The sequence below is a fragment of the Anas platyrhynchos genome, chromosome 3, assembly GCF_047663525.1.
Source record: "Anas platyrhynchos isolate ZD024472 breed Pekin duck chromosome 3, IASCAAS_PekinDuck_T2T, whole genome shotgun sequence".
In the NCBI taxonomy this organism is placed as follows: Eukaryota; Metazoa; Chordata; class Aves; order Anseriformes; family Anatidae; genus Anas; species Anas platyrhynchos.
Window position 1 is genome coordinate 2,630,745 of NC_092589.1, and position 13,088 is coordinate 2,643,832.

General features: G+C 42.7%; 1 protein-coding gene across 6 annotated transcripts in view; it reads right to left on the minus strand.

Annotated features, from left to right (window-relative positions):
- Positions 1-13,088, minus strand: part of LOC101793955 (sodium/potassium/calcium exchanger 3) — a 303,296-nt gene that overhangs the window by 120,482 nt on the left and 169,726 nt on the right. The window contains exon 16 of one of the 6 annotated variants that reach the window (XM_027453151.3): positions 111-176. The exons of the other annotated variants lie outside the window; for them this stretch is intronic. Within the exon in view, the coding sequence (XP_027308952.1) occupies positions 111-176 (66 nt within the window). The remainder of the gene's footprint in view (positions 1-110; positions 177-13,088) is intronic. 6 annotated transcript variants of the gene reach the window in all.

The following is a 13,088-nucleotide window of genomic DNA, read 5'->3' on the forward strand; positions in this document are numbered from 1 at the left end:
TTAACAGACTTGAAATTGCTATTGCACCTAGAGATGAGAAAAGAACAAATGAAGGAAATGTCTATAAAATCACTCTTTTGGAAATGAAGAACAAAAGACTATATACATACTGTGACAAAAACAGATGCCAGCAAGAGACCAACAGAATAGATAAGTCCTCTGCTGTTTAACCGAATCTGGAAGAGAAGGAAGTTTATAAAACTTTGTCACAATTTCAAGCAACAATATTTCTCTCTGATGATGATTCTATAATCCTAAATTGCTGAATTGCTAAACACTGCTAAACAAGCTGTTAAAGCTAACTCAGACCATTACATTGCAGATTTTTTTTTTGCCAACTCTCTATTGCCAAAGAAGAAAATATTACTAAAGAGCAGTGTGATTAGGACCTGGTAGCATTTCAAACTGTTCCACTGCCACACACGCTTTGTCTCCCTCATATGGTTACGTCACAAAAATAAATTGTCTTTTTGCCAATTAACTCCTGTTTAAGTCATGTAAGAACAAGTGGGGGAAAGGAATTTTTTCATTCAGTCATCAGCTAGTGCTTCACAGTGGGGGAAAAAAGCAAGGTCATGCACAAACATTTAATTTCTTCCCCACTCTCACTCACCTCGGTGAAGGATGCAAGTCAGCCACCTCAAGACCTGAGCCTCAGCTGCTGAAGATCATCATGCACTGTAGCACAAAGCCACAGGCCAAAGGTTACTTAGTGCTAAGGCAATTAAGGCAGAGAGATCAGGTCCTCAAAACTGTGGAGCTATTTACCTGCCATTTTTAAGGTGTGCATTCTAAACTAAGGCACTCACCTGCATCTTTAAGCCCTAGATATGTTTAAACGCATGACTTTATATGACACAAACCTACAACTATGAATTAAAGCTACAGGGAGTAAGGCCACCTCTCCTACCCCATTCCCCATCTAGGATCATGTTTGTCCTCCATTTCCCTTTCTTCTCTTTGAAACTTGACCTCCATCCCTCTGGGCATTCCTGTTATTATCTCCAGTAGTATCGCTGGCAGCCTCCTCAAGGGAGCTCTCAGGGGAGTCTCTCAGGGCACTGCTTCAGGGGCTGCCTCCTAGGGAGGGCCGGCTTCTCCAACAGGCAGCAGGGAGGCTGTGTGCTGCCGGCTGAGCAGTGCGGCTGGCTGAATTTTAAACCTGCAGACCACCAAGTATCAACCATTATCTTGAGGCTGTTGTCAGGTAATGCAGCCTGATGTGCTTCTCCCCACTCATTCCATGCAACAAAGCCACATGTGAAGCTGAGTTTCAACTGACAGTTACCATAACTGATTCCAACAGACCATTTCTGTTCACTTAAGTTTCCTGGCTAGAGATCAGTCTTAGCTAGAAATGGTGTATGAGTTATTTTCCTAAGGTGCTTTAGATAAGGACATTGCTATTGTTTGTCTAGGAGTTCTTGAAGTTTAGTGCTGGTATATTTTCAGTCAAACCACCCTGTGGCTGAGGTCGATCAACAAAGCTAAGCGCAGAAATCTTCCTTAAACAGGCTGGTGGCCAATTCTTAATTGGTCATCTTATTCTACATCTGTATATAAGGAAAAGCAAAAGCCTCAGTCTATTCCTGCAAATGATCTGCAGACGAGAAAAGAGTTCCGAGAATGAAAGTTCATCCACCTCAAACACATTTTTCTTCCTAACAGATGGATTTCTGTCTCATTCTTGAAACTGTTTTAGTCCAATAAACAATTCAAACTAGAATTTTATGCTACATTATTTTCTCAAAAGTCAACACAGAGAATAAGAGTACACAGTGTTATCACTGGCCACTTCTCAGTGCTGGCATCCTTTCAGTCAGACTGCTACCACAGTTATTTGCAAGAGAAGCATGGATTGCTAATGTAATAATAAGCAGCACTACAATTTCCTGAATGACATTGTACAAGACTACTAAGGCACTCATATAATTTTGCCTCACCGTCAGGAGAAACTGTTCACCTGGTGAGCTAAATATTACTTCCAAATCCTAAGGAATTATTTAGCTTCATTCCCCAAATGCAACTGAGGGGAGAATCTGACTTCCAGAGTCAAGGAAAGAATTATTGGTCCTGGCATTTTGCAAACCTGTGCCTGCAATGAACTTCATACACTTTCCTGAAGGTCCATACTGGAGACAGGGGCAAGCATGCTGCAAAAAGGCAGTTCTGGGAGGACTTCCCTCTTTACCTCTACATGCTTGAGATTCAGCATGACGAAGCATTGCTGTACTTCTAATACACCACGATAATCATGGATTTATCCTGTACAACCACTATACACTGGAATTGTTAGAGCATTTGTACTCCCAAGAATCCCACAAACTTGCCGAGATATGTTACTTGCTTAGATTTGCTGTTATTTTTTGCACATGAAAATACTGGCTTAAACAAATAGAACATTTTGCTTCACTGATTTTTGCCATAATATAAACAGCAACAGCCACAAAGACCATTTGTTCTTAAAGGTATTGCAGTGCGTCTTCAAGTCATAAGCTCTAAGTGTATGTATGCTCAGAGGAACCATTACATTCACATGGTCATTACATGAAACATACATACAATATTCTCACTAGACTGACCGTCCAAAGAAATCAAAGATTTGGATGGCTTCAAAACATGAAGGCCAATTTTGGCAGTAACTACCTAACTGAAGGTGAAAAATGTAATGATCCTACTGATAATGTAAATTGCAGGCTGTATGTGGCAGACAGGAAGAAGCCTATTTTTGTAGCTATGGAAGAAGTCTCTAAGGCAATAGAAGTTGCAGCTTCTATTACCAGTTCCATGCAAAACTCAAAGCTTTGCTGAAATAAGATCTGTTCTTGAGATGAGACATACATCACATTCTGACCCAGAAGACCTTTTTGTTTGATACCCTATAGTATAAATCCTTTAACACTAAGGAGCCACAGAGCCCCAAACATATCTGCTGCCTGCACTTCATCCACTCCCATGCATCCACTCCTTTCCTCCTGCTTCCACTAATATGAATGGTCCATACAGGACACCTAACCTGAATTTCCATTTTAGTTATTCTAAAGTCAAAAAGAAAAAAAAAAAGAAAAAAAAAAAAAAGATGTCAATTAAATTCACTTCGTATAACTAAAAGAAAAATTTAAACCCAGCTCCCCTCTACCCCAAATAAACTGCAGCTGGCCAGAAAAGACGGATGCTATTTTACAATAAATTCCTGTCTGGATTTTGGTCAGAAATTTAGTTTGACTAGGACCAGTATCTGTAAAAACTGTCAGTATGCAATACATCAGTCGGAAAGGAATCTACAGGAAAAGGAAGCAAATGAAGCAGCTGGGATTATTTTAGAATAAAAAATGTCTGAAATCAACCTAAAGTGCAGACATCACTTCTCAATTACATCACTATCCTCCATAAAAAGAACAGGCATTTGGAAAGACAGTTAGAAAGGCCTGTGTCTATAGTTTGCTGAAGACAGTGCTTCCAAAGATGTTTAGGGCTGCTTTCTTTGGATTATCTGCAAGGCCATTCTTTGGAGGTCTTTCACAGGAATAGGAGTTGCTGTTAAGGATTATTCAAAATTAGAAAGTGTATGCTAATTATGTATGACAGGTTTATGAATGTACCAGTAACACGTGTCATGCTGGCACCATGAAGGCAAAGCAAATGCAGCAACCCCGTGTGGAATTGCACTGCAAGACTTTAGTTTTGCTGCAGGTTAAGTTTTCAGCCCCTTCTTTACTTAACTAGCAATACTCCTGGCCTGGGATCAAGCCCAGCTCTCACTGTTGGCCAAAAGCATTAGCTATTAATTAACGTAAATTACAACTTTCCTTTATGAGGCTTAACTAGTCCTACAGAAATAAAGTATTTCATGTGAGGAGTGAAAGGATGTTTTCTAATGCAGTTTTCACTTTCTGCAGGGCAAAAATCAGACAATTTATTAAGATCATTGCCTTTTTTCAGATTACCTCACTCTGCCACTGGACAGCAGAATTAAAACCCTTCCACATACATAGTAGAGGGTGGTTTCCTTGGGGGGAAAAATGCTAGCCGTGGAATGTGCTTTGACAGGAGGTTCATTTGGCTGAAATAGATACATATCACAGCTGTACTTTCTGGAAGAAAAAGTGCAACTCTTTGGGTACGAAACCTTGTTGGTGAGCTCACAGGGTGATAAAAGCTGTGCAGAATTCCAGTTGCTTCTGCAGTGGCTTAAGGGGTAGTGCACACATGGCATCTCCCTGCTATGCCATGGAACAGGCAGAAAGGGGACATAAGAAGACAGACAGCAGGTGATACAGGTTATAAAGCAATGAAAAATGAATGAACAACAGCAGAAAGATAGCTGGAGCAAACTGACAGTGATAAAAGGGCCTGTCCTCACAGCAGATTTGCCCTGGGAGGGCTGTGAGATGGTATCCATGGATGGGCGCTGGGTGCAACTCCAGATGCGCTGGACTTGCAGTACACGTATGGCACAGTGCTACTTTCTGAACATACAAATGTCCAATTAATCTGGCTTGCCACCTGTGTGCAGAGCACCTGTGGGTAGTTAGGGTCTGGCGGCCGGAAGATGTCGTGCTGTACGGAAAGGTAGAGCCCCTCCCTTGATGGGCAGTAGCGCATGGTCTGTGATGTAAGCAAGAGGAAGTGACGCTATGGGCCTCGGGTATATAACCCCATGGGACTCAACAATAAACACCATCTGCCATCCACCACATTGGTGTCTGTGAGCTGATGGACCGAGCGGCCTGGGGTTGGTCGCCGTGCCGTTCCTGCACCAGGTCGCCACTGCACCCTGAAAGGAAACAGCACCTCTGCATGGTGTGTGCAGAGAATCCAACAGCATATGGTTCAGTAGGTCTGACCTCACTGGACTTTGGCACATGTAGAGATGGCAGAATTCAGGCACCGTGCCCAGGGGCTCTTGCTTTATTTAAGGCAGCCCTGGAAGCTGATTCACACCAGTACCATAGAATGGTTAGAATCATAGAATGGTTTGGGTTGGAAGGGACCTTAAAAATCATCTAATACCAACCCCAAACCTCCCTCAAAGTAGATACAATTCCTGTTTAAGCTTGTTGCTGTAAAGGTTTCTTGGAGCAATACTGTGTTTTGAGATTCTTGCAGACTTTATAGCACATACAGAGAATGAAAGCTGTCTGGGTCTGATCAAGTCCAACGTGAAATGATAGTCTGGTCTTTGAGGGATGTTTTTTGCTAAATATACTAATATAAAATATACTAATATAAATATTCCAATGAATAAAGATCTCCTGGGAGTCACCTGAAACTCACTGCCAAGTTTTTTGACGGCTGCAGCCAGAGAATTTGGAGATGATCTCTAGTAAGTCTTGCACTGGTAGTTTGAGGGATTTCCAGTGTCAGCTCTCCACTCTGCCAGCACTGACTTTCCTGACATACAGGTGACAGAAGTATGTCCTCACTTTAGAGCAGTCCCCACTTACCATAGCTGAGGGAGAAAGGCGTGAGCAAATAGCCCACCCTGTTCAGGGTACAAGCACATATTCGCTTCTAGCAAATCTGCTACTGGGCATTGAGGTATTTAATTATTGCAGGAAGAATAACCAGAGGACCTCTGTCAAAGCTGTTGGCTAGGCATAGACTAGCTTGGGAAATAGAAAGATAATGGAAAGCCTCAAATTTTAAGAAAAACAGTATTTAACTTCAACATACAATGTTGTTGCTCATCTAATGCCAAAAAAGAGAGCATACACTTTCAAACGAGCCAGGTTCAGATTTGCTCCAAGTCTGCTTTGACTCTGGAAAGTATTGCACTAATTGGTGCATAGCTGGGGTGGCTCATCAGAGCAAGAAGGCAGGTATAACAGCTTCCAACTGTTTTCTCCTACCTGATGACATGCTAAAGGTTTTCCTGCAATCCCCTTCTGTTTAGGCCTACATTAATGCCATCTGTCCACAGCAAGAACTGCAATCACAAAAGTCATACAAGTAAGCATGCTGCTTTTTTAACTCCCTCTCCAGCTCTGGTAGCCTCTCACCATTTTCTAATCTAATGCCCATCTATCCATTTAAAAAAGAAACCAAATGGAACTATAAACTGCTTTATACTGTATTGTTTAGTAGTTTTGAGATAGTTAAATTCAAATTAGACTGAATGGCCACTGTTCACTTATTTCTTCTTCCTCTCATTTTAGTTCTACATTTGCCTAAAGGGTCTCTTTTTTTCTGTGATTGACTTTGGAGTACCTGCTCCTGTTTTACAAACCTCCCATAAGCCTACAGCTCTGGAAATACCGTTTCAACTGATGAACTATTCCCATGTCACTGATTATCGGTGCAACCTTTTAACTGTGAGCTCAGAGACCCTGAAATCTGGTAGAAAAGCTTAAGAAAAATATTTCTTTGATCTGTCAAATTAGGCTACAAATCAATCAAGCAGCCTTCTCATGAGACAAGTAGTATTTCCTGCAAGACACAATGGGATAGCTTTTCGTAGGGTACATGACAACGTGTGAGCTCAGGAAAAACAAGGCTAGCAAAACTTTCAAAACTCACAGTAAGTATAAAAGGACTTAATTTCAGGTTTTAGCAAAGAGCAGAAAAATGGCCTCAATGGAATCTTCTTAATTATGGAAGAGAAGGCTCAATTCTCTGTTTAAAAATAGGAAATGCTTCTTCCCCTGGAGAGAACTGTCTGCAAGTGAAGCATTTGCTTGTACCGCAAGCAGGAATAACCAACATTCCCAAACTCTCCTTTGAGGTTTGGCTTGTATCTAGCAGCTAAAGCAGACCAGAAGAACTCTCAGTTTTGAATGATCACACATGAAAGGCTTGCAAGTTCAAAACCTACTCTGTTTGAACTTAAATGGAGGCTATCTCCCTGCCTCTTGTGTAGCAAACACAAAGATGTTGCCACTGATCCCAGCCATTCCGAGACAGCATTTGTAGGCAACAAGGAACTGAGGCTGAAGGAGGAGAAACAATGGAAATAAAATCAATGTGATTCCATTCTTCAGTTTCCCTTCAATTCCTGGCAACTGCTGAAGAGAAAACAAAGAACTAGTGCCAAAATCCAAAATGGTTTTGCTCCAACGTCCAAAAATGGGAGAGATTACCTCATTCAGGAATATTAAAAGGACTCTACTAAGTTTCCAGTACCTCAGCTGCAATAAACACAGGTCCTAAATCTGTTTGAGGATCCTTTTCCTGCAGTGTCCTTGCCTGACAGTGGAAAATTCAGTGTAAAATCCTGCATTCCTCACATCTTGCCATAAGACCAAACTGAAACTTCGCAAACTGGAACTTCAGACAGGTGCTGCATTCCTGTGTGTTTAAATGGTGCTTCCTGAAGCTCTTCTGAGACACCTGAGAAAGCATTCTTGCTTTATCACACAATTCACTTTGAAGAGGGTATACACCCTGGAGTATGCAACACTGAGTGCTGCATATAGACAATATATTAAGCAAGAAATGCATGAGTTACAGTCAGAGGAAATTCCTCTGTTGTTAGGAGCTTTGTAGGGGATCAGGCACTTTTGCTCTGATACAGAATAATCATCCTATACTCCCTGTCTGGGGAGCAATGGGATTCAATACATTAAAACTATTACAGGAAGTTGGAGAGATTGGTTACAAGCCTCAGGGTGCACATGGTGCTATGCCCATCTACAGGCTTTTGGGATCTGACAATAAATTAATCCCTTAATACTTGCTGAGCCGCATACTGCTGCTGCAGTGGTACCATCACATTGCACAGGCTACTGTGAAAGCTAGAAAGAGCCTGGCATTGCAGTCAGGTGTGCACATGGCACCCCAGCAAAGGGGGAGGCGTAACATGCACTGCAGTGCAGGTTAATGCTGGGGGGAAGCAGCGACCCCTGCTGATACTCAGCATCACCATGTTAGTGGTTGCCCTGATGACTGACAGAGACATTGAACCTATCCTCCCTTCTTTTTCTAAGGATTCAACGTGGTCTATATGCAGATACCTGGGCAAAAATGGGGCAGGGAGCAGATACACAGGTAATTGCTGTGAAGAGGTGAAGGCCAGCTTGGGCTTAATTTCCTGTGATTCATCACCGTGCCCTGGAATTAAAACAGTGAATAGCAAACTGGCCAGCAAGTATCAAACCAGTAAAGTTCGCTTACTTGCTCAATGAGTTTCTCTCAAGTGTCCACTTACCTCTGGATTCTCTGATTTCTAACAAGGCTCACAATGGGACTACTCCTCCTCTTTTTATGGATAGGCATATGAGCATACTCACAAATGCAGATGTGAGCAAATGAACCTGGCTGTTTATCCTTAAGCTAAAATTCCCACTCCCTAAAATACTCCTGGCTTTTGTCTGTTTAATGGCTTTGCATCCAAACAAAAAATCCAGAGGAAGGCAATTGGATAGAAGACACAGAGTAAATGTCCCTCCACAGGATTACAGACTTGGCAACATGTCCAGGATTCAGAGCTGGAAGAGATGAGAAAGTGAACTTTTTCAAAGGTCTGTCTAGGTCTAGAGGGATGCTGCTTTTTCTCTGAAAGCCCTGCTGGCATGCTAGATGAGCTACACTAGGTAACATCAGGTCAGAGCTGCAGCAAGTGACCTCCAAGTAGCAGAGATGGAAGCTCCAGTGGGAAGCACACAGGGAAGGCAGAACTATTGCCTAAACATCAATGGGTGTCCAGAAAACAATAGGACTCTTTAAAATATAAATATACTGATGGATCAGAGACTAGACATCAGAGAAACAGAAGGGATCTGATGTGCAAGCTGTTTGAGACTGTCCAGATCTGCCCTTTGGCGGAAAGAGGCCAGAGGCCTGGTCCAGTTCTAGAACTGTTGTACTGACACCTGAATTTAAGGCGAGGGCATGGGAGGATCTTTTCTTCTCCTCATAAACACTAACACTTTTCTGGAGAAGCATGAGATGGAGCATTCTGTTTCTTGGGTTTGTCCTGACTCCAGTCAGCACTGGAAGGAGAAGAATGAAAATCCAGTATTGTACATTGATGATCACACTGAGAGATCTGGTTCCTGGTAACTGATGCACACAGGGGAGGCAGGGAGAATCACATCAGAGACCATTGTCTGTCTGTTTTGAGACATTGATTTTGCAAAATGCTGCCCTGTGTGCTGGCTTCCCACATGGCGTAACATAGGGCAGCCCCTCTGTTCAGACTGGGGCTGACTGCTCTGCAGTCTCCACTCATGGGCTACCCATAAAATGTTTCATTTCAAGTAGGAAAACAGAAGAAAGGGAACTTAGTTCTCTAAAACAGTCATCAGATACTTCCTGATGGAGCCTTAAAAACAAAAGAAAGTTGTCCATTCCTTTCTTCTAATACTAAAGGAAGAATAGAATGAATAATACACTGAGACACGCGATAACAACAGTCTGGGGAAAGGAGCCGTCAGTACTGGGACAGGCATTTAAAATGATTGCAATTTAGCAACCTAGCACCAGGTTGTGTCTCTGGGGACTCACAGTCTATTTGCAGTTCTGCCACTTCACACACTGCTGTTCCCACAGTTCACACACTGCTGTGTGACCTCCAGCAAGTCCATTAATCTCTCTTTAATAGGTCGCCTCTGGCACTTTTCCTATCTTTTCTATTAGATCACAATCTGTATTTCCCCCCCCCCCCCCAGCCACAATCTCTTGGAGCACTTAAAACAGTAAGTCCTGCACTCAAAACAGTAAGTCCTGATTCTGCATGGGGCTTCTTGTCACAGCTGCGAGGTAGACGGCAGAACTAGGCAGTGACTGGGCCTTTGCAGAACAATGCTTTCAACATACCGATGTGCCACAACCAGCTACAAGCTTGCAGGCTGCACCTCATCTAAAGCTCTCTGCTTGCCTCAAATCAAAATGCACCATCTGTACAATGGGCTCTGAAACCCCCACCTGCCCTTGGGCAGCATAAGGAAGGCTCAAACACAAGCTGTTTGAACAAAGGGTGCTACAGCAGCTGCAAGCACCATTAGCAATGAGACTGCTCTCCATGTTCAGAATGAGATCCCGTAAATCTCTTCCTGGTTCTGAGCAGCTGCTTGTCTGGTTATGGTGTGAAGCCACTTTGCCGCATGTGGCTGAGAAAGGTCAGGATGTGCACAAACACGACACTACACTGTGATGTGCATGTGCACACCACAGCACGCAGACAAAGGGAAAGAAAAAGGGAACAGATCCTGCTCTCCCTTTCAGCACAGTAACATGTGGTAACAGAGTTCTGGCTTTATGTCAGCATAACAGGGAACACAATTTGGCCACAAGGGATTCTGAATCAGGCAGCCTGAAACAAGAGATACATTGAGATTTTACAGAGTATGATGTTCAAGAAAGCCCTGAGTGTGTAGACTTTTAGAAAAATAAGGTTAAAGGAGGCTCCTCTGCTTTAGAGCTTAACTTTGAAATGATGCAGTCTACCTTTTTATGACTTACACAAAAGGTATTACTGTCTTAACAGCCTGTCTATAAAAATGCATTTACTCTTTACTTTCAGCAAAAGCTTAACTTTGACTTCACCACAGTTCTCTTGGATTAAACATTCTGGAGAAGAAAGGATTTTTTTATTTTTTTTCCCTTTAGCAATCTGTTTCACTCTGTATACAAGAGTACAAGACAGGAGAATCATGATGGCTTTGAGGAATTCCTCTTTTGGAAGCGATGCTACAGACAAATTTGGGATCCTTCCAAATAACAAATGAGCAGTATTAAATTGTGATTATTTGCTGAGATCACCCAGTGCTTCAGACTTGCACAGTCACATCCAGCTGGCCTGAGCCTTGCGATCTCCGTGAACCTGTTGAGCAGCCCTTGCCCATGCAAGCAGCCCAAGGCTTGCCCCTGAGAAGCTTAGGATGCACAAGCAATCTGTGTGCTGCCCCTGTCAACCTCAGTGTGGGCACATCAGCAAGGCGGCTCCCTGAATAATAAACAACACCTTGCAGCTCTTAATGCTGGCACCAGGCTATACCAAACCTGACTGAATTCTAGCTTTTTGTGGCAACTCAATAATTACTGTGTATGGGTGTGTGTGAGGGGGTGCTGTTTTGTTTCAAAGTCTACTTTTTCAAGGATTTGGAGAGATATAAAAACTGTAAGCGAAAACCAAGAGAACACTCTTTGGTAATTGTGGGGCTATTTCCAAGGCTCTTTTTTTTCTAGCCATGTGATCACAGTGTACAATGAACATTTTGGGTGAGCAAAACAGTAGCGACATTGTTGTGCCCCCATGAAAGCTGGCTGCTTCTGTCCAGTCACTTGATTTCATTCTTTTCAAGTAAAAAAAAATGTAACAAGTATAGATGAGCTGTGGATAAGTAGGTAAGTTACTTGTTAGAGGAAAGTATTTTATTCCTAAAGCATTGCTTCCTTTTGTCATTCCTATATTCAAGAAGAGAAAGGGGGAGATCCAAGGAACTAGATGCTAGTCATCCTGACCTTGATCCCTGAGAAGGGGAGGGAGCAAATAATTCTGGGAAACATTTCTAAACATATGAAGGACGAGAAGGTGACTGGGAGTAGACAGATTTATGAAGGGAAAATCATATTTACCCAGACTGATAGCCTTTTATGGCAAGATGGTTGAGGTAGACTTGGACAAGGGGAGAATAACAGATGGTGTTTGTGTTGACTTGAGGCTTTTGACACTGCCTCTCATAGATTCTCACAGACAAACAGAAGAACAGACTAAATAAATGGATGGTGGAGTGGACTGATAAATAGGTGAACTTCTATGCTCAAAGGGTTGTGTTCAGCAGCATAATGTTCTGCTGGAAGCCAGAGCCTAGTGGTATACCCCAAGGGTCAGCACCACATCTTCATTAATGACATGGACGATGGGGCAAAGGGCACCCTCAGCAAGTTTACAGCTAACACAAAACTGGGAGGAGTGGCTGATGCACCAGAAGGTTGTGTTGCCATTCAGAGGTACCTGAACAGGCTGGGAAAGTGGGCTGGCAGAAACCTCACAAATGTCAACAAAGGGAAATGAAAAGTCCTGCACGTGGGAAGGAACAACCCCATACACCAGTATGCACTGGGGCCAACCAGCTGGAAAGCAGCTTGGCAGAGTAAGACCGTAGACACCAAGTTCAAGTCCATGATGGACCCTTGTGGCAAGGAGCACCAACAGCGTTCTGGGCTGCATTAGAAGTGCTGCCAGCAGGCAGGGAGGAGATCTTTCCTTTCTTCTCAACATTAGTGAGACACATTTGCTGTGCTGGATCCAGTTCTCAGCTCCCAAGTACAAGGAAGATAAAGACTTACTGGAGAGCGTCTAGTGAAGGGTTGCAAGGATGATTTAAGGGACTGTAGCATCTGATGCACAAAGAAAGAATGAGAGAGCAAGGACTGTTCGGCCTGGAGAAGACTCAGAGGCATCTTACCAGTGTGTATAAAAACCTGATGAAAGAGTATAAAAAAGGTGCAACCAGACTATTCTGAGTTTTGTCTATTCAAGGACAATAGGAAATGCATACAATTTAAAATACAAGAAAAATACAAGAAATCATTAAAATCTTTTTTTTTCTTTTTTTTTTTTTTTTTAAACCATGAAGGTAGTGAAGGTGGTTAAGCACTGGAACAGGCTGCTGAGAGAGGCATTGGATTCTCTAACCTTGGAGGTATTAAAGACACAAATGGACATGGTCCTAAGTGTCCTGTTCTAGCTGGCCACTCTTTGAGCAGAGGTTTGGGGACTAGATAATTTCCAGAAGTATCCGTCAACCCCAACAATTCTGTGATTCTACATTCTTAACTTTGCAATCACTCAGTTATAGTAAAGAAGAATCTCTCCCACACTGCTACATGAGAGTGGTCCAGCTTAACAGCAATAAAAACAGCAGCTTCCCTCTGGAATTTCATGGCATCTCTTGCTCTTCTCTCTCAGAAGGGAGCTTCCAACAGCCTAGTGTATAGCGATTGTCTGATTTATTATTTGGGAACTACCAGGAGGTTTCACTGGTGTTGGGTAGATTTTCTCATACAGAAAAGCTCTGCAGTGTTTCCTGATGATGGTCAGGCTCTGAAATAGCCCAGTTATTTAACAGCTTCCTTCATCTTTCAGTGTGTTAATGGCTTAGGAACACTAGCATTTTTCTTACTAAAAGCCCTAGAGGCTTCCT